The 26,782-nt window shown below is 43.3% G+C and overlaps 1 protein-coding gene across 4 annotated transcripts in view; it reads left to right on the top strand.

Annotated features, from left to right (window-relative positions):
- LOC134227614 (uncharacterized) overlaps nucleotides 1–26,782 on the top strand; it is a 118,340-nt gene that overhangs the window by 64,725 nt on the left and 26,833 nt on the right. Inside the window, exons 3-4 of one of the 4 annotated variants that reach the window (XM_062709231.1) lie at nucleotides 11,326–11,867; nucleotides 11,995–12,533. In XM_062709231.1, the coding sequence (XP_062565215.1) occupies nucleotides 12,289–12,533 (245 nt within the window). In that variant the 5' untranslated portion in view covers nucleotides 11,326–11,867; nucleotides 11,995–12,288. Of the gene's footprint in view, nucleotides 1–11,325; nucleotides 12,534–26,782 lie in introns of all 4 variants that reach the window. The other 3 variants (XM_062709238.1, XM_062709247.1, XM_062709257.1) reach the window with 3 other exon arrangements.

Genomic DNA, 26,782 nt, shown 5'->3' on the forward strand with positions numbered 1-26,782 from the left:
GCATTTAGATTTCTACTTGAAAATTTCTTCAATGTTTTGTTTTTTTTCCTTGTTGGGTATTTAAATCACTGCGACCGTTTGTTAGATCTATTGTGATATCTAGCTGTGTCAAGTTGACGCATCATTACTATTTAGAGCAATTGCATTACCTTGACTACCAGCATTATCCCAATGCGGTATTATGGTTCTGATGAATCGTACTACTATATTGGGACTTGTTCTCCAAACTTCTGAGGGTTTTATCAGCCCCTTGTATAAAAACTGTAATCTCTTTCTAAAAATTGCCGATCAGAAACGACATACTCGGCTGTTCGGCCACATTGAGAGTTGACGTAAAGTCAATGTCAACTTCTCTCCACGAACAGCCTAGATAGCCGTGTGGTGTCGGCAGCTGGTTATCTGGCTAAGAATAACATTACGGATTGCCTGTCCCAGTGGTAAAAGTCCACCATACAGGTGACCCCTAATTCTCGGTGTGATGCGGCTTTATGCTTACCGTGCCTACGAATTAATGGTTAGGGGGGGTCTAATAAGAACCTAATCGCAAACGGAGCCTGTGAAGCACCAGGGCCCCCTTCACAGTATTTTAGCCCTCGCTGCGCTAACCGGAGAAATGGCGTAGTTGACTCTTTACTTCTCCGAGATAATCGGCTACTCTTATTCAACCTCATCGTGAGGTTAAATAAGAGTAGGGTTATGAATATGTGTTTTAATTAGTTTTCAACAAATTTTCAACTATATGGATTCGCATTATGCGTTTTTTTTACAATGTACTTTGTGTTTGTCACCTATATGGATTCGTATTATACGTTTTTCAAAGTGTAATCTGTGTTTCGTCTTTGATGTTTGGCTTCAGCTACTCTTGTTTAATCTCACCTTGAGGTTGAATAAGGGTGCCACTATGGGGGATCCCCATACAAGCGAGCGGTCAAAAATAAAATTGGACTTTTAAAGTGATTTTCCACTTAGTTTTAGCTGTGTATGGTCGAAATAGCATGAATATACAATTTCCAACCCCCCCCCTTTGGGGATCGTCTATGAATTACGTAATTATTTTTTTCATAGGTTCGATTAACGTGACAAAGCAAACCTATTTGGGAAGTTGAAATTTCGTGCGTTTTCTTAAGGAGAAGGAAGGGGCTGTACAAAACTAAGTTCAGCAATTTATGGACATTATGGCGGCGATCATGTTAAATGACATTAATTTCATGACATTCCGTGATATTTTTTGTTCTCACTCTCATGCCTCACAATTTGTATTTAGAACAATTTGTTTGACAAAGTACTAGGATCTGAAGGATCATAAAGCATTAAATGTTAATCAAATAATCAGAATTGAAAATAACTTTTGAAAAGGGTATTAGCAAATTAGAAATCGCAATCCCATGACATTTTTACGTGTACAAGTTATTCAAAAATGAGATTAATATATTCTCAAAAAATGTGGACATTCATTGTGGAATGTAAGAATGCTCCATTCTTCCGAAAAGCAAAATTCTTTTAATTTAAATAACAACACTATTTGAATTACAGTTGATTTGTTTTCATGATTTCTACAAGTTATATACAGCATCATTCTTTTCTGTGTCAAGGTTTAAGTCTTCAATGATATTTTCTTCAATACCATCAACGATGGAAGATGAGATAAATTCATCTAGTGTATTAGAAGATAAAGAACGTTTGAAAATCTTCAAATATTACAAAATTACGCATGGCATAAGAATAACTAAGTGAAAAATTTTTTTCCAACGTCTCCTCGTTATCCAAATCGAGCTTAAAATGGATCTGATTCATGTAAGGCACGAAGGAAAATGTCAACATTTGCCTCTCTTGATCATTTTCTTGCATTATGAGTTCTAAATTTCTTCAACTGTTTATATTGACTTTCCGCTGGTTGTTCAGCCAGTGAACCTCAAAGTGTAGATGAGTGAATAAATATTTCCCTACCATTAGCCAGACATTCAGGAACACTAGCAGGAATTTCATACGCTCCGTTCTAACTAAGATATTGTTCGTCTTTACTTTTGCAATAAACATGTCGGGAATTATTGATTCCAGGAGATTTATAAATATTTACATATTATGAAATCTCATATTTAGTTCTCCATCAGTAGCTAATGAATAGCTCAGAAAATTAGGTTTAGAGAATGACTCAAACCACTCAAGCCCCAAACGCATTTCAGCGGAATGGCGACGGAAACGGTAAAATTTGACAGGAAATATATGAGCGAACTGTTAAATCCTTCCGTTACCGTTGTGCTGCATTGCATTGGGGTTTTATTCATTTACTCCTTTGAAAAGTTAATTAAATGAGCTCAAATGGTTATAAATAAAGTCGAAGTTATTACCAATAAATGTATTTTGACCATACCCTTTGAGCGCATAGTTCAGTCTGACCCATTTTCAATAGGAAACGATGGGACTAGATTTCCGTCGAATGAAACTTGTTGCGAGAAAATCGGACACAAATAAGTGTCTAAATGGCGATTGCGTTCTTTTGCGCACATACATACAGACGCGCATGCACACACATACAGACATCACCTCAATTCTTCGCGCTGAGTTAGTTGATATATACCACTAGGGGTCTCCGGGCCTTCTATCAAACATTCGTTTTGGAATGAGCATTAACCTTGGAGTACGAGAGAGGCAAAACACGGTAAAAAACAAATGAAAAAAAATCAGAGTGACTTAACTCTGTTAATTGCAAATACTGGCAAGAAATTCTTTCGGGACATTTTAGTCGAAGCTTTGTCCTTGATGTGTATCATAAAAGAACCTGGGGATTCCTGAGGAAAAAAGTTCTTCACTATCAAAGTTGAAAATAGCGTCGTTTTTGAAAAAATATTGCTTCCGCATTTTTTCAATTTTTTTCACAGTGTAACCATTAGTTTTTGCACACCATTTAAAAGCTTATACAATAACCTTTGTAATGATGTATTAACATTGAAGAAAAACATTTAAAAAATATTTCAATAAATAGTTGAAAATAAAATATTTTTTCAGAAAATTTGCTAACTTTTTTACCCATTTCTGACTTTGCCACCTTATATCTTTGGAACTAGTGCACCTAGAGACTTCAAATTCAGAATTTCTCTTAATTAGAGTATTGACAATGGAGAGAAAATATTTTAAAATAATTCGGAAGACATGACATTTTCGATTAATGACCGCCCGAAATCCTATAGTGGGGTGGGGTTATGAAAATATTTTTTTTTACTTATTTTTTTTCAACAAATTGTCACCTATATGGATTCGCATTATGCGTTTTTTTTTACAATGTACTTTGTGTATGTTACCTTTATGGATTCGCATTATGCGTTTTTCACAGTGTACTGTGTGTCTCGTCCTTGACGTTCGTCTTTGGCTACTCTTGTTCAATCTCAACGTGAGGTTAAATAAGAGTGGGGTTATGGATATGTGTTTTACTTAGTTTTCAACAAATTGTCACCTATATGGATTCGCATTATGCGATTTTTACAATGTACTGTGTGATTGTCACCTATATGGATTCGCATTATGCGTTTTTCACAGTGCACTCTGTGTTTCGTCTTTGACGTTCGTCCATTGTTACGTCCTCTGTGTTTTTGTGACACCTCTCTTTAGTCCCTTGCTGAATGCGTCTACATAATTGGCTTTCCTATAAATGGTTCCATTCTCCTTTCCAACTTCACTTCCTCTTCCTTTCCCCTTTTCACTTCCTTTTCCGTCAGGTAAATGATGAGAAAGGCCAGTGAAGGCGATGGCACAAATCTCCCAAATTGAGGGGAACGTGCCTCCTGAGCCGACGTTCTGATACCTGATACCTGATGGTTCTGATGAATCGTACTACTATATTGGGACTTGTTCTCCAAACTTCTGAGGGTTTTATCAGCCCCTTGTTTAAAAACTGTAATCTCTTTCTAAAAATTGCCGATCAATGGCATAACAGATGTTCCGAGTCTTCTACATGTATGCCGCAGAAACGACATACATCATCTTGAAGTTTTCCTAACAGCTTCAAGTGATATCGACAATGGCCTATTACAAGACTTACATATGTGTTAAGATCTTTTTTGAAAAACAGAAACCTTGTGGAACTCCAGAAAGGTTCGAGAAACAGTCGTTCGAATTGCAAACATTCTGCGTCTAAACAGATATGATCTGAGCCAGGTGCCTAAAGCAAAATAACAGCCCTTTTTTTCTAGTTTTAAAAGTCATGATTAACTTCGTTGAAGGCAGATCGGTGATCGGTGTAAACGGCATCTATTTGGAATTTTTTACACATGTTCTCTATGCAAAACGAAGTAAAACTGGTAAGATTCGTTTCCACAGAGCGACCGGGAAGAAACCATATGAACATTCTAACGTTCTATCGTTCATCAGCGACTCGAACACTTTCGACTCCACTCCGAGTGATGTAATGCCACGGTAGTTTCTCACATCACATTTTTCACCTTTCTTGAAAACTGGGAACATAGTAGAGCATTTCTACTGCACAGGATATTTACTCTGCTGGAGTGATAGGTTGAATAGTAAACAAAGTGGAACAGCTAGAATTTCAGTGCATTTCTTCAGCACGGCCGATGGAAGAACGCTAGGTCCAGGATAAAAAAAATATTTGGTCCGAAGTATCGCTGACAGAACCATTTGAACCTCTATTTCAAAGACATCCACATTTACTACATTGCTAGGTACTCCACTCACAGCTCTATCAGTATCAGTGACATCCTAAGAAGACGAATAGCTCGAGAATACACTTGAGAAGTGTTTAGCGAAAAGGCTGCATTTCTCCTCAGTATTCAGCGCAATATCGTTATCGAGAAAAACACTTGATGGCAGTCCAGTTTCCTTCCTTTTAGAATTCACGAAAGACGAAAACTTCTTAGGGTTTCATCGGAGATTTTGTTGCGTGAGATGAGCATAATGTTTGTAACGATGTCTATTATACCGCCAATAATCATTGCTAGGAATGTTGAAGTTCCGTTTAGTGAAGGCATACCGTCGATAGGTATAAGCGCGAAGAGCTCTAGCGCGCACTCTTTTTAGGTTGCATAATAGAGCATTAGTCCACGGTGGTTTCCTCGGAGGCTTTCGCTTCGGTACAGCGGCCGAAACGCAGTCACGTAGCAGACAGTTGAAGCGGTCTACAGCTGATTCGATATCCAGGTGGCCTAAAATATTCCAGTTAATACGGGACAAGCATTGTCGGAGCTGTTGAAAATCGGTTTTGCGAAAATTGAGACGGTCGTCACTCATAGCTCCATCGAAACGTTGGATAAATCCGTTGTCAATTGATATATCCAACGCAGGATGATAGTTGTCAAGTGGCACAACGGCGTCCGGAGCCGGACAGTGCATTCATGCAGTAAATAATCATTGATAAACACCAAGTCGAACATCTTTGGTAAAAAGTTGTAAATCCTGTTGAGTCCATCGACTAGTTGGCAACTAGCGCAGGTGTAGTTGCAGACAAAAGCGGATCAGGAAACGTGGTGGGACAGAGACTAGACAAGTTCTGGTTGATTGAAGTCTTCAAGCAGAAGAACCACATCCGGTGATAATTCTGTAGCACCAAGGTGAAGTTGTATATCCGCTAAAAGCGGATCAGGAAACGTGGTGGGACAGAGACTAGACAAGTTCTGGTTGATTGAAGTCTTCAAGCAGAAGAACCACATCCGATGATAATTCTGTAGCACCAAGGTGAAGTTGTATTACGCTGCAGGCAAAAAAAAAACGTTTCATTCATGAATTCGTGAACTAACGAGTTCACAGTGTATTTTTTCGAAAACAACGGTCACGGATTCGGGAATACAGTCACATTTTCTGGAACGTTCTGGAAAACGTGACTGGTGTTCCCGAATCCATGAATTAAATCACGGTGTATTTTTGCTGGTTCACGAATTCATGAACGCTTTTTTTTGCGTGTGCAATCATGTCGTCGGTCGGTAGGAATGTACGAGGCACCGTTCTCCCAGAAAGTGAGTGAGAGGTGAAGTGATGAAACGAAAAAAGGTTTTCATCTAGCAGTCACGATTTTTGTTTATCTTGCAAGGCTAACTTCATGGAAAAAAATGATGGATGAAAAATGCCTCTCACCATAAACAACGTAAAAAATTACTCGCATAATATTCCCAACAGACCTTAGCCAAATTTAGAAAAAGTTGAATTTTGTATTGCAATCAACAGCTTTTATACTGCTTAGATCTGTTAAAAATTTCTTTTTGGATTTATTTACAGATTCAATAAATCTTCATGAATTTGGTCGAAAATTTGCCTGGAGACTTTATTCAAGATGTTAATTGAAATGGATGGGATGGCACTTTGAATCTGTAAAACTTTTCAAAATGGTAAACAGATCCAATCAATACGAAATCTATTGATTGCAGTTAAATAATCGTTTTTTTTTCAATTTTTACTGAGGTCTGTTGGAAATATTAAGGCTGAAAATTGGGCAAATAAAACAGCTTTCTGAATGATTCACCCCGGCGGTGTGACGTCTGTCAGTTTCCGTACTTCGGAGAATTGTGATTGTATTGAAGCTCTGGTCCCCACAAGTTCCTATCTCACGCTTCCACGAGTCGTCTGATGATAAAAACCGCCAGCCAAGGGTTGTGTGCTTAGCTGGTAGTGTAGCCTGGGCCCTGTTATCCTTCTGACATCAGCTAGAGTGAGAAGGTATGCCTTGAGCGTCTGCTCACAAGGAGGTGCGGACAATACTCGGCGGTAAACAGGAGAACGGTATCTGACGGCGTCGCATGAATCACGAGTTGTACCAGGTGTATAAAGGGCTGGATATTATTAAGCTCATTCAACACGGCAGACTACGGTGGGCTGGTCACGTTGTTCGTATGCCGGAAGAACATCAAGCGAAGATAATATTCAGTAGAGAACCCGGAAGAGGCCGCAGGCTTCGTGGAAGGCCGCGTACACAATGGCTTACTGCAGTTGTTACTTACTTATGTCGTTTTGTAGTTAAGCTAGATTCCGCCTATGGCATTTGGGTATCAATTATGTAGAATAAAATCAGTAGTGATTCAGCTTCATTCAAAATTCCCAATGAAAGAAAAATAATAATAATTGAAAAATACTCATCGTATTTGTTAGAGAATGTTTTGAAAATCCTAATAATATCCCTATTTTTTTTGTTGTTGCCTCAAAATTTTATTTCAGGGCAATAAAAATCGAGGAGGTTGGACAAAATTCTTTTTCAAAGCTTTGTTTGCATTAGGATGGAAATAGGAGCTATGGGATGAAGTGCCGAACCGTTCCCCTATTTGTGTCGACCTTCTCAAAATATTAAGCAAAATTAATTTTCTCCGCGGATTTTTTTTTTCTTCGTTTTTTGCATTATGTATTCAATGCAAAAATAAAACCATTTAATAAAAATTCCACGGAAAAAAAATTAAATTTCGTTTCGTTTCGTAAAGTTTCGAATCAAACGGAGCCGGATTTCGTTTCGTTTCGAAGTCTCTGAAGTAATTTTGAATTTCGTTCCGTTTCGTTCCGAACCAACAATAGCATTTCTAATTTCGTTTCGTTTAGTTTCGTCAGGAAAAAAAATGTTATCGCATACCCTTACTTAACACTACAAGTACCGAGTCAAGATTTATAACATAAAGTAGGGGACCTGTTCCGTTTTCCATCTCATTGAACATATATTTATCTCATCGCAAAACAAACTTGATATTCCGGTTTGAGCTGATCACAAGACTGCTACAGAATAAATAGTCTTTCTTTGGACCGATTCCGAACATTCTCAAAAAAGTAATATCGGACACAACCTCGGAAGCGATGTCGGAAGCGGCGGAGATGACGATGAATGCCTGCGGTATCTGCGAAACAACTTCCGAAGTGGACGAGAGGATGATTGGGTGCAAATTCTGCGATGCGTGGGCGTTATGGCGGAGGCGGCGAAAGAGAATAAGTGGTTCTGTCCATCCACCGAGAGCCAACAGTAGTTCAGAGAGTACCTAAAAAGGATAGAGAAGGAGGAAAAGGAGAATAAGAGTAGTAAGAAAAATAAAGCGGTAGGAAGATTTCTACAGGGCTAGTAATAAGTGATCTAAGTCAGTCAATGATTCCGGCTCAGAGTTGAAATCAGGCGAAAGAGAGGGAGATGGAGTTTCAGATGATCATTCTTCAGAAGCGGATTGAGATGGAGACGGCGTTAAAAGAGAAGAAGATGAAACTCGAGAACGCGATTAGGGCGAAACAGAGGCGTGACCTTTCGAAGTGAAGATGTGTAGTGTGCGGAAGGAAGTAAAGCAAATGCAGTTGAAATAAGAAGGTAGTCCGACGAAGGAGAAGGCTCTGGGAACGCCTCTCAGAAATCCAGAGGTAGTGGTACCGAAGCAGTTGGAAAAGAAGAAGATTGTCCCCCGGTGCGAGCAAGAGTCAGAGGACAGTGAGGAAGACTCCGAAGAAAAAGAAGAAGACACCACTTTCGAAACAAAATGAAGAAGAATCTAAAGAATAAACAGGAGAAGAGAAAACCGAAGATGAAGAAGAGGAACAAGCAAAGAAGAAGAGGAAACCTAAGCTGAAAATGAAGAAAGTCGTCGAAAATGGGCTGGGGCAGTAGCACAGTGCGCCGACAAAGGCACAGATGGCGGCGAGGAACGGGGTAACAAATAAGCTTTCGATGCTAGAAGCTAGAATACCGGAGGAATGGCCATTGTTTATCGGTACGTATGAGGCATCCAACGAGACGTGTGGATTCACCAACATCGAGAATCTTGTGCGGCTGCATGAAAGCCTCAAAGGCCCAGCATTGAAAAGTGTTCGAGGGCAGCTATTGTCTGATAATAAGTAATCTGAGACAGCTATATGGTCGTCTGGAGCACCTGCTACATTGTCTTCTGGAAGAGGTGCGCAGGCGTAGACAAATTGGCGACATTCATACCGTTTGGTTCAGAAGTGGAGCAGCTCTGCGAGCACCTAGAGGCCGCCTATTGTTATTGCAGGATCTGGTCGACATAAGAACGGTACAAGAAGCAGAAGAAGATGGTGACGCTCCGTACCTTCACTAATTTTATTTCGGAAATTCTGGCCGAAGCCTGCGAAGTAAACGATTCTGTCGACTTCAAGCCCGAGGCGAAAATAGGAAGCTTCGGCTTCGGAAAAGAACGGAATAAGAAGAGAGGTGCCGTCTACAATCATATCGCTACAGAGTCGGTCGTTAATGAGCCGGCCACGATGGAATCTAGACAAAGGGCATGCAAGGTTTGCAAGCGGACTGACCATCGTTTGCGATTCTGTCAGGATTTCAGGAGCTGCAGGGGTTTGAAATGGTCGTTATGAACGCCCACATCCGGCTGAACAACAGCATATTGTTCCGTATGCTGACAGTGACACTGTATTTTCGGGACAAATCCGTTACTACTCTTGCGTTTCTACGTTTCTACGTAGACGATTATTACGATAGTTTCGACACGGAGAAAAGGCGATTCACCAGGCGGAAGAAGTTAAAAACGTCCATTCTAAGGGCGGTTTCAATATCCGGAGCTGGGTCTCGCACTCCTCGAAACTGCTTCATACCCTCGGAGAGCAGAAAGCAGATCAGGCGTCTCATTTAACCAGGACAAGGAGTCTGGTGCTCGGTATAATATGGAATCCGAAGCAGGACTTATTTTCATTTTCCACCGAGCAAAGAGAAGGCGTTAAGGAGTATAGTCATATGCCGCTTCATGGGATTCTTAGATCCGCTCGTATTATTAGCCCCGTCCACGGTCCACGGGAAGATACTGGTGCAGAAGCTTTAGAGGGCCGGATGTGACTGGGACGAAAAAATCGATGGCAAATGTTTGCAAAGCTGGCGACGTTGGATGAGCCTGCTGCTAGCAGTAGAAGCGCTGCATATACCCAGGAGATCTCTGCTCCTCTTTTCTCCAATCGATTGAGCTACTCGTTCTCATAGACGCTAGTAAGTGCGCATACGGAGCGGTTGCATATTTTCGAGTGGTGGTGGGCCATCACGTCAAGTGTTCTCTGGTGATGACCTAATCGAAAGTTGAAGCTACAATCGGTCCCAAGTCTGGAACTAAATTGGGGCGGTAACTGTTGACAGCTGTAAAAGCAAACCATTCGCTTATTGTTCGTCGGCAGTCCGAGTTCCTCCAGGAATTCATTCCGAATTCCTCCAGGGATTCACTTCGAATTTCTCAGGGAATTCATTCCGAATTCCTCCAGGAATTCATTTCGAAATCCTCCAGGAATTCATTTCGAATTCCTCCAGGAATTCATTCCAAATTCCTCCAGGAATTCATTCTGAATTCCTCCAGGGATTCGTTCTGAAATCCTCCAGCAATCCATTCTGAATTCCTCCAGGAATCCATTCTGAATTCCTCCACCAATTCATTCTGAATCCCTCCACGAATTTATTTTGAATTCCTCCAGGAATTCATCCTGAATTCCTTCAAGAATTCATCTTGAATTTCTCTAAGAATTCATCGTGAATTTCTCTGAGAATTCATACTGAATTCCTCCAATAATAGATCCTGAATTCCCTCCCATGAGAACAAGCAATACATACTACGACAGAACTGCTTGAAACAAGTGTAGATTTTGTAATTATTACCTCTTGATCAATGACTTGTGAGGGAAGTCAGATTTTTTTTAAGATGTTAAATTTGGATACACATAGTTAAATTTGCCATTAAAGATGTTTTTTATGAGATATTGCGAAAAAAGATTCGGCACCCAGTGGGGCTTGTACCCACACTATCCCATTCAGTACATTAAATTTAAAAAAAATACCGCGATTGGAATGGGTACTGTTTCAACTACTTATAATGCTTGTAGAATAGATAAAATGTATGTGAGAAAAAAAACTAAAATATAAGATACCTTTTTGAATCATTTTGTTATCCGACCTCCGTGATATCGGTGAGAGCCTGACCCATTGTCAACCCCGATAAAGGTACTTCAATTTCTATGTATGAAACTCGATTTATGCATATGTACAATATGTGACAGATTTAGTTCGAAAAATGTATTGGAGGGTAAGTTTAAGTATCATGTGATGTGACAAACTAAGCCCTGTCTTTAATTCTATTTAAAAAAAACTGCTTTGGTGATCTAAAAAAAACACTTTTATAGAGGTTGGCCTAAAAAAGTGACCAAGCCAATTAAAAGTGACCCGCTACTAGGCCTCTACTTATGAACTGTATTCATTGACCGAAAAACACCTAAAAGCTGATGTAAACCCGTTGTACAATTATTCGGGTCATAAATTTAAAACACCACCAACCTGCAATCAACACCAAACAATTGAAATCGCAACCAGCGCTGTTATTGTTTACTAATCTGTTCCTCTGTTCTGCCACTTATCTTTCTCCTCCGCAGATACAAACCGCTCGATCAGCTGCTGGAACTGACCACACCACGCTTATGAAACACGAATTCCCCCCATTATCATCGTCGCGTCATCGGTCATTCCGTGATCGTTAAGCTCGGCCGCCGCAACTGTGGAACAAATGCCTTCGTTTCCACCGGGAAAGCTTGATTGGACCAAATTAAGTCATCAGCGCGCGCACAGGCGTTGCGGTTGACAGTTTACAGCATAATCTGGGTGTAACAGTTGAGTTGATTGAATCGCGGGAAAATCGTAGAATTTGTTTCAAACCTTATTTGGGTCATATGTGTACAGGTGAAGTAATGGTAAACGAGAAACGAGTGCAACGCAATCTCACGACAATTTTGTTTTCAATTAAATTCAATAAGTGACCCGATTCAGCACATATAGATACCTAGATAAAATGTCAAAAACTCGTGTCGAATTTGAATATTTCCATAAAGTACACTAATGTATATTAATGATACCATTTGAATCTTCGAAAGAGTTTACTATTTGTTCTTCCACCGATTAGAAACAGTTTTTGAAAAAGGTACGTTAAAATAGACCAGTCTAATATGTGTTGCTTTTCGTTTACTTTTACTGAAGTGACCTAATCCGTAATCATTCTTTCAAATATTTCTGATCCAATTGAAACAAAACGATTACCGGCTTCCCAGCAACAAACCTTCCATCCCAAACCGCAGAAGTGCAATTGCTACAATTGATTTCACCGGAGAACGGTGCGGCGCTGCAGAGAGAAAGGAACTGCGCGCGATGGTTGTGGCCACTGCTGGGGGCAACGATCGTGACGGAGACCTTCACCTTAATCCATTGACAATAAGCGCGAACGTCGTCGGTAGCAAGAAGAGTCCACCGGCGCTTTCGGTGGTGCAGCGTTTGCATCATCTCCGCCCGTGCAGTGGCTAGTGCTCTAGCTGCCCAAATCTCGGAAAGTCCGTTATCTTTCCGTCATGGCTGACAGCCGCGAGCGAATACGAGGGCCACCGCGCGATGGTCGCGAAGGTTTTACCAGTCCGCGGCAGGTGCTCAGGCGGTTGATGCTGCTGTCGGAGGGTCGCCAGTATCGCGAAGCGGCTACCGTGGTGGGACGGCTTGGGCCGTCAGTGCTGCGCTCCGTTGTGGCGGAACTACCGATGGACATACTGATCGAGGCGTTGCCTCACAGTACCTACCTGCTGGAGTCGTTCTTTAATCGGTGAGTAAGCGTGATTCTGTTTATTACAAATTATTCAATATCTTAATTGAACAGGTTATCGATGAAATGTTTTAATTGAAGCTCAACGTCAAACTAGCATTTGATTTGTCGTCAGAAGTACATAGTTGATATATTTGTGAACACATATTTCTAAGAGGTTATATGATACGTTGATGAAGAATTCCAGCCAATCCAATACGGGGCGTTTAGCAAAGATGTCCACATTTTTAGGGGAGGAGAGCGTCTTGAATTATGTGTCAGCGGATACATCATTTTGATGCAGGATCAACTTTTATATTTATTTTACGGCTACGTAGTCTTTATTAGTAGAAACTAGTTTATTCGTTGCCCAACGTTTCGACACAATCGACACAATCCCCGTGTCGAAACGTTGGGCAACGAATAAACTCGTTTCTACTAATAAAGACTTATACAAATATTGTAAAAGAATGTAACAATTATGTAAGCTTTCCTTACATTTTTTTGTATAAGAATCTAACAATTTCGCATATGCCCAGTTCTTATACAGGTTTTGGTAGATTCTTATACAAAATTGTTAGAAAAACAAACAACCGCCGGTTGGGTGTTGAAACGTACATATTAAAAAAATATTTCAATTATTCTCACCGCAAATTCGATTTTTACAAAGCCATATTAACATTTCCATCGGATTTTTTTAAGCAGAGATCTGAAGAAAAAACTGGTCCTATAGAGGCTGTGCATAAACTATGCAGCACGAATTTTCACATTTTGAAACTCCTTTTCTCCTAGTAGACTTTCATAAAGTTTTCCGAACCCCGCTTGAAGTCTACAACGACTTTTATAAATTTGACAAAATATCTTATGTGTAGTGCATTACGGAATGAATGTAGATCAATCAAGTGTTAGCTAATGCAGTGATTTGTATTGATTGTTTTTGTAAAAACTTTAAAAAATTAATGAATGGTCGGCGTAGACTCTTGGTATATACCCGTCTCCCTTAGTAGACAAACGCAGACTTTTTTGAAACCATCCCCTCTTCCTCTAAAGAGTCTACATGACTTATAGACAGCCCCATAACCAATAACCCAATACCTACGGAAATAAACCACAAGACAGGTTGTTACCGTACGTAATGTTGTACTTGAAAAGAGGGGAGTTAAGGATGCCATCCAAAAACTAAAGACCAATAAAGCAGCTGGTGAGGATGGTATCGGAGCTGACCCTATAAAGGTAGAGCTGTACTGCCGTAATCTGAAAGAGTGACGTTTTAACCATTTTCCGAAAATGGTTTAAACGAGTAGTACTCATCGTGCTCTTTAACAGAAAAATGGGAAACTAGTATGTTATAATTTGGCGCATACGTCACTTTTTCAGATTACGGCAGTGTAGACGAAAACCGCTTTCTTGGGAAGCTTACCCGACTGATCAAAGCAACGGTGCAAAACTGTGTAAAGATTTCTGGTGCACACTCCAGCCCGATCGAATCGCGCCGAGGACTAAGACAAGGTGATGCGCTTTCGTTTCCATTGTTCAACATTGCCCTGGAAGGTGTCATGCGGATGGCCGGTTGTAAATGCTCGTGCTGAGGCAGAGTGTCGTAGCGCAATATCTGTAGGCCCAGGCAGTTACCGCTATTGACACCTCGAGGCATGGCAGCGGAGCGTCCGGGAGAGCATCCAAGTAAGACTCAAATGGAGTGAATGGGGTGCGAGTCAGTCTCGCGTGGGACGAGTGCCTGTGTGAGCGATAATGAGTGAGTACGCTTAGTACTGCCGTCCCCCCAGAAGTAGTACTGCGAGGTAGTTCCTGGGGGAAACGATGGTGGAGCCCAAGGGAGTTTAGTCGGTATTACCGGTATGGTCGAGTCCGACACTCCAGTACACTTCCGTGTGGTAGTTTGGCAACTACAATGCACGTGTACTGGGTTAGTGTGTAAATGCATTCTCCCTTGTAAAAAAAAAAAAAAAAAAAAAAATAGCAAGGGTACGATTTTCAACAGATCAACAGAAGCTTAGAAACGGCAACGTCAACGGACACGAGCGGAAATCGAGATAGATACAATGAATCAATGGCTGACAGTTGTGTCATTCCAATCCTTGAGTAAAGCCGTGTGACATCGTCTTGAAATGGCGGGTGGGCTAATGCCACAGCTGCCTTTCGTCCCGTAAAACCGTGGCAGGCCTTGGAGTACGCCGCCGTCCCAATTCAGCCGTCTGGCTTAACCAACCAACCAGAGTAAGACAATTTGATTCCTTTCTGGCTTACGCCAATCCGGCTCTGAACTCCGAAGTGTCAACCCCCACATGGCATCACTGAATCAGCAAAGATAATCATGGAAAGGAGGCGACTATTCCAGCTAGGTTCGAGGACAACCCTAAGGGGGACCCAACAGTCATGAATAAATCTAAACCAACAAACAAAGAAACGGAAGTGAACCCCTGAAGCTGATAAGAGACGAGCATCGAAGTTGTCGTCGGAGAGAGCGATAACTGTGTGGCAATAGTCGGCAAACAGCAGTATAATACGGGGGAGATAGAGTCGGGTGATGTCTTGCCGAGCTTGACCGTCGCTATGGTGCAACTCGATGACATTATCAAATTCACCAATGGACGGAGCAATATGTCAAGACATCTGAAGCTGAACCTGCTCAAGCTTCGCGATCTGGTTCTTGTTGCAAAGCAGGTACACACAGACTGCTTCATCCTCCTTCCAAAGTACCACAACCATGGCACAGGAGGCGTTGTGTTTCAGCGACAGAGCAGCAGAAAAAAGGACAGACAAACAGAAAAAGTACAAGGACTCGCCCGCCATTAAGCGCCATCTACAGAACATAACAAGGCGTCGGGAGAGCGAAAACCAAGAGAGCGGGCCACGAAAGTTGCAAGCAAGGAAGAACGGCGTAAGAAGGAAGCAAGAGGTAATCAAAGTTGGTAAGCAACAAGTTGGCTGATCAGTATGTCCAGTCAGCCTCTAACAACCACCGTTAGTCTATAAGTGCTTCCGCTGCCATGAAGCGAGACACAAATCGTGGGCTTGCAAAGGGCTGTAAACGGTTCGGCGAAGATGGCCATAATGGAACGTACACACGGTAAAGCAGTTTGACCAACATTGACTCCACCTCTCGTTTATTCAAACATCCATCAAGTTTTACCAACAGCGGCACGAACAATCAATTTATTTGACCAACAATATCACACACGAACGACCGAAGCGCCAACTTGATCACCAACCATCAAAAAATATATGGGGGTTTATGCAACTTCACTACAAATGCTCAAACATGTTCGGCAAACCTTGACTCCACCCCCGACAACTCAAACCAAAATCAAACCGTTTTATTTTTTTCCAACCGAGTCGCCAACTGATTTGACAGTTCACACACGTTCAAACAAAGCAGCAACCGAAGCGTTTTCTTGGGGGCGGAGTCAATGTTCGTCAAACTACTTGACTGGTGTGTACGTTGCTTAAAGCGCACACGTGCGATAAAGCACCATCATGTACGTTATGTGCGAGCAGGAAACAAGAACACAACCACGCCATGGGTGGGCCTGCGTACCCGTTGAATGCTTATACGAGGAAGCCGTGCAAGTAGCGCTGCTCAACCTTAACCATTGTGCGGCCGCCCAGTAGCGCGTACGGACGTAGCTATCCTTGCAGACCCGTACCGCATCCTCGCAGATAATGGGAACTGGGTAGCGGATGGATCCAGATCAGCGGCGACTTGTACTACGGAAAGATACCTAATCCAGAAGGTACTCAACACAAGAGCGGAGGGTACAGTTATAGCGAAAAGTAAATGGAGTGTACTACTGCAGCTGCTATGCCCCACCAATGTGGCCGAAATAACATTTCACCCAAATGTTCCATCGGCTGACATCAGACCTAGTGGGTAGCAAGCCAGCAGTCATTGCAGGAGACTTCAATGGGAGGGAGAGAGAGTGGGAAAGTCGCTATACTAACCGGAGAGGGCAAACGTTGCTAGAGGCTTTAGCAAAACTGTACAACTGTACTTCGTGATGTACAACGAAGGCTTTCCAGTAAAACGGAGTGGAATCGATAATAGACACAACATTCTGTAGTTTGAGTTTGGTCCGTGATTTGCAGTAGAGGCTTTCCGGTACAGGATAATCAGCGAGGCAAGGAGAGAAATCCGGGGAGCTACTCCTACAACCCGGGCGTGGAAGGTCGTCCAAATCGACGGTGGGACCTTCAGAGAAGCTATGGGGCTGGCCACTGGAAAAAAACACGGAAGGTTTGAGCGGCGACGAACTGGTTGCGGTCCTCGAGCGTATGACGCTACTATGCCGAGGAAGGTACGACCACAAAACTGCAGGCCTCAGGTATACTGGTGGAGCGATCAATTTGCAGCCCTTCGACCAACCTGCCGCAGGGCTAGAAGAAGACTACAAACGTCACGCTCGGCGCAAGTGAGGGAAGAACGCATCGAGATTTTCAAAGCGGCGAAGCTTCCCCTAAACAAGGCCATCAAAGAGAGCAAGAAAGACTGCTTCGATAGACTATGCCAGAGCGCCAACTCGAACCCATGGGGAGATGCCTATCGGTGGAGATGACCAAAACAAGAGGGGCACTGGTTCCTCTCCAGCGATGACCAACGAGGCTGAAGACGATCAAGTACTATTCCCGCACCACATACCAATCCATTGGCCGCCAGCAGCGAGGGTAGGAGCACATGACAAAGAGGTGGCAACCCTAGCAGCACACATGTTCCATGTAGGTTACTGTAACTAACATGTAACCAGATTTAGTCACAATCAAGTTAATGCAACCAGTTTTGTCTGGCTTGTGCTGCTCGAGGAGGGTGACGGTGGCAAAGTCTCTCGACTCGAGTAAAACACCTGGTCCGGACGGGATCCCGAACATAGCGTTAAAGACAGCCATAATCACCAATCCGGACATGTTCAGGTCAGCCATGCCTTGACAAGCGGAGACCCCTCAGCGTACAAGCCAATCTATCTAGTAGACACGGTAGGGAAGCTACGCGAGAATTGATCCAAAACAGGCTGTCGCTGTACGTGAAGGAGGCGAGAGGATTATCAAGCGAGAAATTTGGCTTTCGGAGAGGACGGTCTACTCTGGGTGCCATTGAATCGATGGTTGATACTTCACAGGTCGCCATTGAATGCAAGCAACGCGGTATACGCTACTGCTCAGTAATAACACTCGTCGTGCGTAATGCATTTAACAGTGCGTGTTGAATGGAGATCGCGAACTCGTTGCTTCGACTGGGAGTCCCGGTAGAGCTGTACAAGATTCTGGGAAGCTACTTCTAGAGAATTTGTTGCGCAGTAAGAAGCTACAGGTGGCGCATCATAAAACGGAGATGATATTTAGTTGTAAAGAACCGGAAATCGGTGTAGGAGGGGACAATTAGAGTCGGTGGCTACGACATTACCTCCAAGAAATCTTTTAAACAACTGGGAGTGTTGCTCGACGATAAGTTGAGCTTCAAAAGTCATATCGACTACGTCTGCAAGCGCGCGACGAAGGCGATAGCGGAACTATCGAGGATGATGGCGAGCGGCTCTAGAGTGTGCTTCAGTAAACGCGGGCTGCTGGCAAGCGTGGCAGTTTCAATACTGCGATACGGAGGTCCAGTCTGGGTATCGGCGTTGAGCGCAAAAAGCGAATCGAATCTAAAGAGTACTCGTTATCAGCGCATATCGCACCGTATCTGGCGAGGCGGCATGTATCCTCGCGGGCATGATGCCTATCAAACTGGTGGTGGAGGAAGAAGAAGAGTACCACGCACTCAGGGGCACCGGTAATGCTCGCAGGAATATCAAGGCAGCAACGGTAGTAAAATGGAAGAGAGAGTGGGACAATTCCGCTAAGGGATGGTGGACAAATCGCCTAGTCCCAAGTGTATCTGCGTGGATTAGCAGACCTCATGGAGAGCTAAACTTTGACTTGACGAAGTTCTTAACAGGCCACGAATATTTCAGGTGGTAAAAGCAGTGCACAGGTTCGGACATACGGCTTCCCCGCCTGCCGGCTGAGAGAATCCTGTTCACATGCCCGCGGTTTGAAACAGATAGGATTGCAATGTCGCAGGCAGAGTGACGTCCAGGATGGCCGGGATCTTATAACGAAGTTGGAGTATGGAGCAGCAGCAGGTCGCCATTGCGGATATCTGACATGAGCACTCCGCCGCGGAAGATATATGTCGATTATGTATGGGAACGCCAGTGTCAACTACCAATGTCGTCAGCTTGCACCGAAACGGCCGGTTTCGGGGGAGCTCCCGCTTTCGGGGAACTTCTCGTCGGTGTAGGTTTAATCCGCCGTCGGGGACTATCCGAGTCGTTCGCGATCACGATCGATACGAAAGCTCAATGGCTCAAGGGCATCGAAACTTAGTTATCGGATTAGGCTAGGCCCACCACAGGGGACCAGCTGAGTAGACCGTGGCGTGCGAATGCACCGGCTTCGGGTCGTCGGGGCACCATTGAACCGGAAGTTCTCTCCACCCGGGATCTTTGAATCGATCTCGGCACTCGTCCGATCCCAGCTAATCGGGTCTTCGGTTAAGGGAGAACTTCCGCCATCGGGGACTATCTGAGTAGCTTGCGAGTACGTAGGATGTGGTACTGAATGGCAGAAGGAAAACATAAAGGGCTTAAGGACCGAAAGCTTCTGTGTGCTTACTGGTACAAACCTGGGACCCAAAGGGCTCAGAAGTACCGTTTAGGGAGGTATACGCTTAGCACGCCCTATCCTCCAGAAGTAATACCGGAAGATAATTCCGGGAGGATCAGAGGATTAGAAGGGAGTGTAACTCAAGTAACCTTCCGTTACTTGGGTGGGCTTAGTGGGTAGGCCTTCCGTCAACCCCACTCCCTGAGTGATAATTGCAGGTGCCTGTTTGCAGATTTGCCTTCATCCCTCTAAAAAATGACTGTCTAGAGGTTAACGTGCCCGCACCGAGGATGAAAGAGCGGACCGCCGAGGAGTGTTTCGAGCTTTAACAAGGTTATCAAGAGCAGCAAGAGAGCGTGTTTCGACAACCTATGCGAAGGAGCCAACACGAATCCGTAGGGTGACTTATTCCACCAATAAAGAAGAATAGAAAATTAAAAGATACTAATAAAAGATTTTGTAATGGCGTTACCGACTGGATTTGCTTCACTTATTCAAATTTTGGCTTTCTCAGTCTGTTGAATTAAGAACGATTAATTGTATACGTTCCCTGTATACAACGTATACAACGAATCGTATACAATTAATCGTTTTTAATTCAACAGACTGAGAAAGCCAAAATTTGAATAACTAATAAAAGATATATCCAAATACACTTTACGTGTGGTCTGAAATCAGCAATTATTCAATTTATGTATGATCGATTACATGGGGTGGAGCTATTGCAAAAATGTATAACGCGACACATATATCATGTATAAAAATTATTTGCAGGGGTTTTCTTAGCCTCATTGCAGACGCAGACTTCTTTTCAAAAATTGAATCATATCTACGATTGGACAATACCACTTCAAGTCATCATAGACAGCTATTTGATTTCATTGAAGAAGTTATAGTCTAGTGTTATAGTTCACTTTTTTTGGATCTCCAGTAGCCTTACGAGCAAAGGTGTAGGACTGCCAATCCGGAGATGGCGAGTTCGATTCTCGGTCCGGTCTAGGATGTTTTCGGGTTGGAAACATTCTCGACACCCTGGGCATAGTGTATCCATTTTACTTGCCACACAAGGTACATATACTCATGCAATGGCGGGCATAGAAAAGCTTTCAATTAATAACTGAGGAAATGCTAATAGAATATTAAGTTGAAAAACAGGCAAGTTCCAGTTGGAATGTAGAGCCATTGAAGAAGAAGAAGATACTTTTAAAAAAGGAATCATATCCACAATTGCCATATTCAAACACGGACATGGGCAAATACCTACTTCTTAATCCAGGCAAGCGTCTATTTTTAAAGAAAGAATTACATCCACCATTGTCTTAATCCGGGCAAGCGCCTACTTTTTAAGAAAGAATTACATCCACCATTGCCTTAATCCAGGGAATCGTCTTCTTTTGAAGAAGGGATCATATCCACTTTTACTTTAATCCGGGCAAGCGCCAATTTTTAAAAAGGGATCAAATCCACCATTGCCTTAATCTGAGCAAACACCTATTTTAAAGAAAGGACCACAACCACCATTGCCTTAATCCGGACAAGCAGCTATACCCGGCTTATGTATGCTTTCTTCGAAAGAATTACGTCTTTTCAATTCTATTATAAACCGGTGCGGTGTTATTTCCCTCACTAGAAAACAACAACAAAAAATATGGAAAATGTCCTTTGCTGAATGAAATAAGCAGAAGGTCGTGGGATCAATCCCAGGCTCGTTCTGTTTATACTTTGTATTTCTACACACTTAACTCGTTTTACAGTATTCGGTAAGTTTTACCGAAATCTCAACAGCAGAACTGTTCGGTAATTATTTTACAGATTTTTTGTATTTTTTCCATTGTTCAACTGTCAAAATCACCGAAAATCAGTAAATTTATTTACCAAACAGCTGTTGAGATTTCAGTAAAATTTTACCGAATTCGGCGATTTATTTTAAGTATGTACCTTAGTTCTTTCTGTGTTTCACGTTCTACCAAAACGATTCCTACTTATATAAACTTCCACACAATCCCAAAACCTCCCGTGGCACCTATGAGAGGCCGTAGAGTTCTCTGCATCTTTCTTAAGTAGGTGTCCAACTAACCATCCTTCCCTTTCTTCAGCATTCGCAAGGACGTGACCAGGACAGATCTCCAGTATTGGAGAGTGCATTGCTTCCATCTAAAAGATAGTGATTTGTCCCAAATCAATATATGTGGTAACTGATGAAAGTGATACTCTTGGCTTGTACCACCTACGAATTTGTGCGAATTGCTCATTGCTAAATGCTAATTCGTTTCTGGTAATTTTGAGGCTTTTTCGTTGTTTGAAACAACATTCTTTTTGAAGTGAAGAGATATATAAAATATCTAGTTTGAGTTTTCCGGAAAAAATAGGTCGGGTCCAGCTCGGGTTTAAATAGCTGAATTAATTCAGGTTCGGATCGGGTACGGGTTTTGTGAATGGCTTAATATCAGCTGAAAAGGAATCACCCAGGAAGCAGCTGTCACACGTCTTACCTGCACGATGGTCAGCAAACGAAAGTGAGGTCAGAGTCGCGGCCTACTGGGATGAGTATATTCAAATAGCACTCACTGCAAGTGCATAGCCTATAGAGTGAAGTAGTCAACGTTTAGACCAGTATAAACTTACACCCACACAGGTTTTCGAATGTATAAAATGTCTGGTACAAGTTAGATAAGATTTTTCATTTCTAATTCCGATTGGGTCCGGGTTTGAAAGGAAATTATTAATCGGATCGGGTTCGGGTTTGCAAAATGTGAAACCCGACCATCTCTATCTATCCAGCCATGGCATGACCTCCAAGATCCGCAATTAGTTAGCACACTGTGGCTCATTTAGGAACCGGCAACAGGCAATTTCTGCTTCAAGGTACAGCTACCTTTGCCAAACCATTCTCACCAAGCGATGAATCATGTCCTACATGGATCAAATCTTTGACCCTCTAGGGTCAGTAGGACCCACTGTTGCAAAGGCGAAGCTATTCATGCAATGCTTGTGGGCGTTGAAGACGCCGAACAACGAATAATGGTATGAATGGGATCAACCTTTGCCTCCGAAGCTGCAGCAACAATGGAAAGAGTTCCACGCAACTATCTATCTTCTTCGAGAAGTTCGAGTACCGCAATTCATCTCTATCATAGACGCTGTAAGCATTGAGCTCCTCCATCCTTCGACGCAGCTGTACAAAAAGGTTGCAACATTGTACAGACCATTCCACCAGCCTTTTTCTGGTCCAACTCTACCACAATGATCCAGTGGCTCCGTTCGTCTTCAGGACGTTGAAAACGTTCGTGGCAAATCGCGTAAGCCAGATCCAAGCAACCACTACTATTGAAAGGTGGAATCACACTGCGTGTTCTGATAATCCCGCAGATGACATTCCCGGGGACTGGATCCAGCCGATCTTCGCAACAAAACACGATAATGGAATGGCCCGACGTGGCTGCAGCTATCTCCAGATCAATGACCTGCCGGAATAATTTCTCGCCTGAAATGCGAGAGAAGAGATAATGTGCCCATCTGACCACTATACCCATATTGTACATTAAGATAGCCGATCAGTCGATCCATAGGGGCGACTGGGGAGACTTGATCCCCTTTTCTGATTTCCGATGTATCACAGCCAAAAATAAATAAACATACGCGGTTTCCACACAGACTCTCTAAGAAATATAGTATTTAATTTTACTGATGTATGAAAGTCCTTAAATTATTGTTGTTATTGATACACAATCGATTTTTTGGAGTGCTGTCAAAAATCGACTTTTTAAGTATTCGGGGGAAATTGATCCTTCTTCCTTCTTGCTTTGATAGAATAAGAAAGGTGCCCTCAGATTTTTTAAATATTTTTCCTTCAAAATACGCGGAATTTTCGAACATGAACAATTTTTGTTATTGAATTCGACAGCATATGCAATTGTAATGATAATAATGATATCTACGCAATAAATAATTTTTCCTGCTAACCCTTCATCAAATATGTCAAATCTACAAAAAAATAAGAAGCCTGAGAACAGATTTATATTTTTTTTCTCCAAATTTTTGTATGGGTGATTAATATTTACTTCAAATTCAAATATTCCACTTCCGATGACAATTGACCGTCAGCTAAGCGTTGCGTACTTTGCTGGTAGTGCAGCCTGGGCACTGTTGTCCTTCTGACATCAGCTAGAGTGAGAGGGTGCGTCCTCTGGGGTCTGCCTAGGATGTGGTGGGGTTCGACAGTGGGCTCTGTTGAACTTCTATAAAAAGATGCATGTGTCCCCAAGCAAGCCCTATCAAAGCGACCGTGTGCCGCTCAAAGCGCACTAGCCTAGTCCTGGTGTTGGGTGGGACTTTAAACAAATTTGACCCGACTGATCGAGCGTCTGTCCACCAAGGAGGTGCGGCTCCAACAGCGTCTGTTCTGGCATCCAGCGGCTGAGTGTGAAATGCTATTCCCCGGAAGCTATACCGAAGATAGCAGCCCCATCCCGGTGGATAGGGAACCTTGGGCCAACAACCTACTGTTCCCGAAACATAAATTTGTTCGAGAATCCGATAATGAAAGAATACGGACTGATTTTACGGCGACGACTCTTAGCGCGAAACAACGGACACGAATAGGAACATGGAACGTTTTAACCCTAGCCCAGCAGGGTAAATTGGCACAACTTGCCAATGAGGCACGCCGCATGAAGCTTGAGATCCTGGGACTGAGTGAAGTCCGTTGGCCAAACTTTGGAGACCACAGAACGCCGTCGGGACTAGTTCTATTATACTCTGGTTTACGAGGTGAACACGCTTCCCGGCATCGCGGAGTTGGTTGTCTACTAAGCGCTCAGGCACACTCTGCGCGTATGAAGTGGGAACCTATAAGTGAAAGGATAATCGTTGCCAGATTTAGAACACGGGTCTTAAACCTTACTATAATCCAATGTTATGCGCCAACCGATGCTGCCGATCTGCAAGACAAAGAGAACTTCTACAGTCTACTCAATGCCGTCGTAGATAGAATTCCGAAGGGTGATATCAAGATCTGTTTGGGCGACTTCAATGCGAAGATCGGATCCGACAACTCGAACCATGAGCGCATTATGGGACGCCATGGTATCGGAGAAATGAGCGAAAATGGAGAGCTGTTCGCAGAATTTTGTGGTAATAACGACATGGTGATCAACAATTGATCATCGATGAGACCTGGAGGATAGAGGAACGAAGAAAAGCCAAAGCCGCGATAGAGCGATCGAAAACCAGAGGAGCCAAAGTCTTAGCCCGTCAACGATACGCGGCTCTTGAGAAAGAAGTAAAACGCTCATGTCGACGGGACAAGCGAGCGTGGGCAGACTCTCTGGCCGACGAAGGAGAGAGAGCCGCCGCAACCGGGGACATTCGCCTCCTCTACGATATCTCACGACGCTTAAGCGGGCCAAGATGAATGCAACGATGCCTGTGAAAGACGCGAATGATCAGTTATTGACCGACCCAACTGACCAGCTGAAACGCTGGTTCGAGCACTTCGAACAACTTTTTTCAGAAGTACCAGCCAGGCCATCACCACCTCGGCATGATCTGCCTAGGATCCGACGTATAACACGCGTCAATACCGAAGCTCCATCACTGCTAGAGATTCAAACAGCTATCCAAAGCATGAAATCGAATAAAGCCCCAGGGGTCGACCGCATATCAGCCGAGATTCTCAAAGCTGACCCCATGACATCCGCTCAACTACTGCATCTTTTATTTCGTAATATCTGGGACACCGCAACTTTCCCGGTCGACTGGATGCAAGGTATCTTAGTGAAGGTGCCCAAAAAGGGTGACCTGACTGTATGCGATAACTGGCGAGGCATTATGTTGCTGTGTACCGTTCTCAAAGTTCTGTGCAAAATTATCCTAGCCCGGATTCAGGAGAAGATCGATGCGACTCTCCGGCGGCAGCAAGCCGGATTCCGTGCCGGAAGATCCTGTGTGAACCATATTGTCACGCTCCGCATCATTCTGGAGCAGGTCAACGAATTCCAAGAGCCCCTTTACTTGGTATTCATTGACTACGAAAAAGCTTTCGACCGTCTCAATCACGAGAATATGTGGGGCGCCCTGAGACGCAAGGGAGTTCCTGAGAAAATCATCGGCCTCATCGAAGCACAGTACGAGGCCTTTTCTTGTAGAGTGCTGCACAATGGGGTCCTGTGTCCGACCCTATCCGGGTCGTAGCTGGTGTGAGGCAAGGATGTATTCTATCACCGTTACGGTTCCTCATCGTAATCGATGAGATTCTGGTAGATGCGATTGACCGTGAACCAAACCGCGGGCTGTTATGGCGGCCTATAAAAATGGAGCACCTAAACGACTTGGAATTGGCGGATGACATTGAACTCCTCGCGCAACGGCTCTCTGATATGCAGAGCAAGCTCAACGATCTTGTCGAGCGCTCCTCTTTGGCAGGTTTAGTCATCAACGTCAACAAAACCAAATCGTTGGATGTAAACACGGTGACTCCTTCCAGTTTCACAGCAGCCGGGCAACCAGTGGAGAATGTTGAAAGCTTCCAATATCTTGGTAGCCAAATGGCGTCAGACGGCGGTACCAAGATCGACATAGGCGCACGGATAAAGAAAGCAAGGGCTGCCTTTGTGAGTTTAGGAAGTATCTGGAAAAACAGGCAGATAAGTGAACGCACCAAAATACGAATTTTCAACTCTAACGTGAAATCTGTCCTGTTATACGCTAGCGAAACATGGTGTGTATCAGTGGAGAACACTCAACGGCTGCAGGTGTTCATTAACAGATGCCTGCGGTATATAATTCACAACTGGATCTCAAACAACGAGCTCCATCGTCGTTGTCACCAGAGGCCGATAGCAACAGAAATTCGGGATCGGAAGTGGGGCTGGGTCAGCCACACTCTACGTAGGGGCGGAAACGAAATCTGTAAACAAGCATTAGACTGGAACCCAGCGGGACATCGCAGCAGAGGCAGACCCAGAGGCTCATGGCGGCGAAGCTTCAATAAAGAAATAAAAGAAGTCGACCGAAATCTAACCTGGCAACAGGTTAAAGCGATAGCCGAGCAACGCTCAGGATGGAGATCTTTCAAGTCGGCCCTTTGCACCACCGGAGGTGTACAGGATCCATAAGTAAGTTTGATGGAATGTTGACATTTTCATCAGTACAGATCATTAAGCATATTTATGGCTTTTCGCTGTGAAAAAACGAAATCATTTGGTCATTGTTACGAAAAGTTGTTCAAATTTTGCGTGGCCAATAAAAAAATCTTTAGGAAGTTCAACACATACAAACCGCCTTGTAGAATAAATAAGGTTGTCAATCCAAAAAATAACTCACCACATATAGGTCATTTGTCTAGAGTATCTGTACTAAAAAATACGCTAGAACAAAACTACTCAAGCCTCCCCACGTTACCCTACGGTTAAGAATAAAGTTCGTGCGTGTTAAATTCTTCCCCAAAATCGAATTGTCTCTATCAATTCCGAAAGTAACTGCTTATCCGCGACTTTAACCCCGCAAAGTGGGAAAGCAAATTCAGTTTAAAGTGTGAGACACACAAGGAGTGGAAGTGTGCTAATAAACTCCGCTCTGGTGTAAGAACAAAGAAAGTAGTTTTTCCGAGA

The sequence above is a fragment of the Armigeres subalbatus genome, chromosome 1 (genome assembly GCF_024139115.2).
Source record: "Armigeres subalbatus isolate Guangzhou_Male chromosome 1, GZ_Asu_2, whole genome shotgun sequence".
NCBI lineage: Eukaryota > Metazoa > Arthropoda > Insecta > Diptera > Culicidae > Armigeres > Armigeres subalbatus.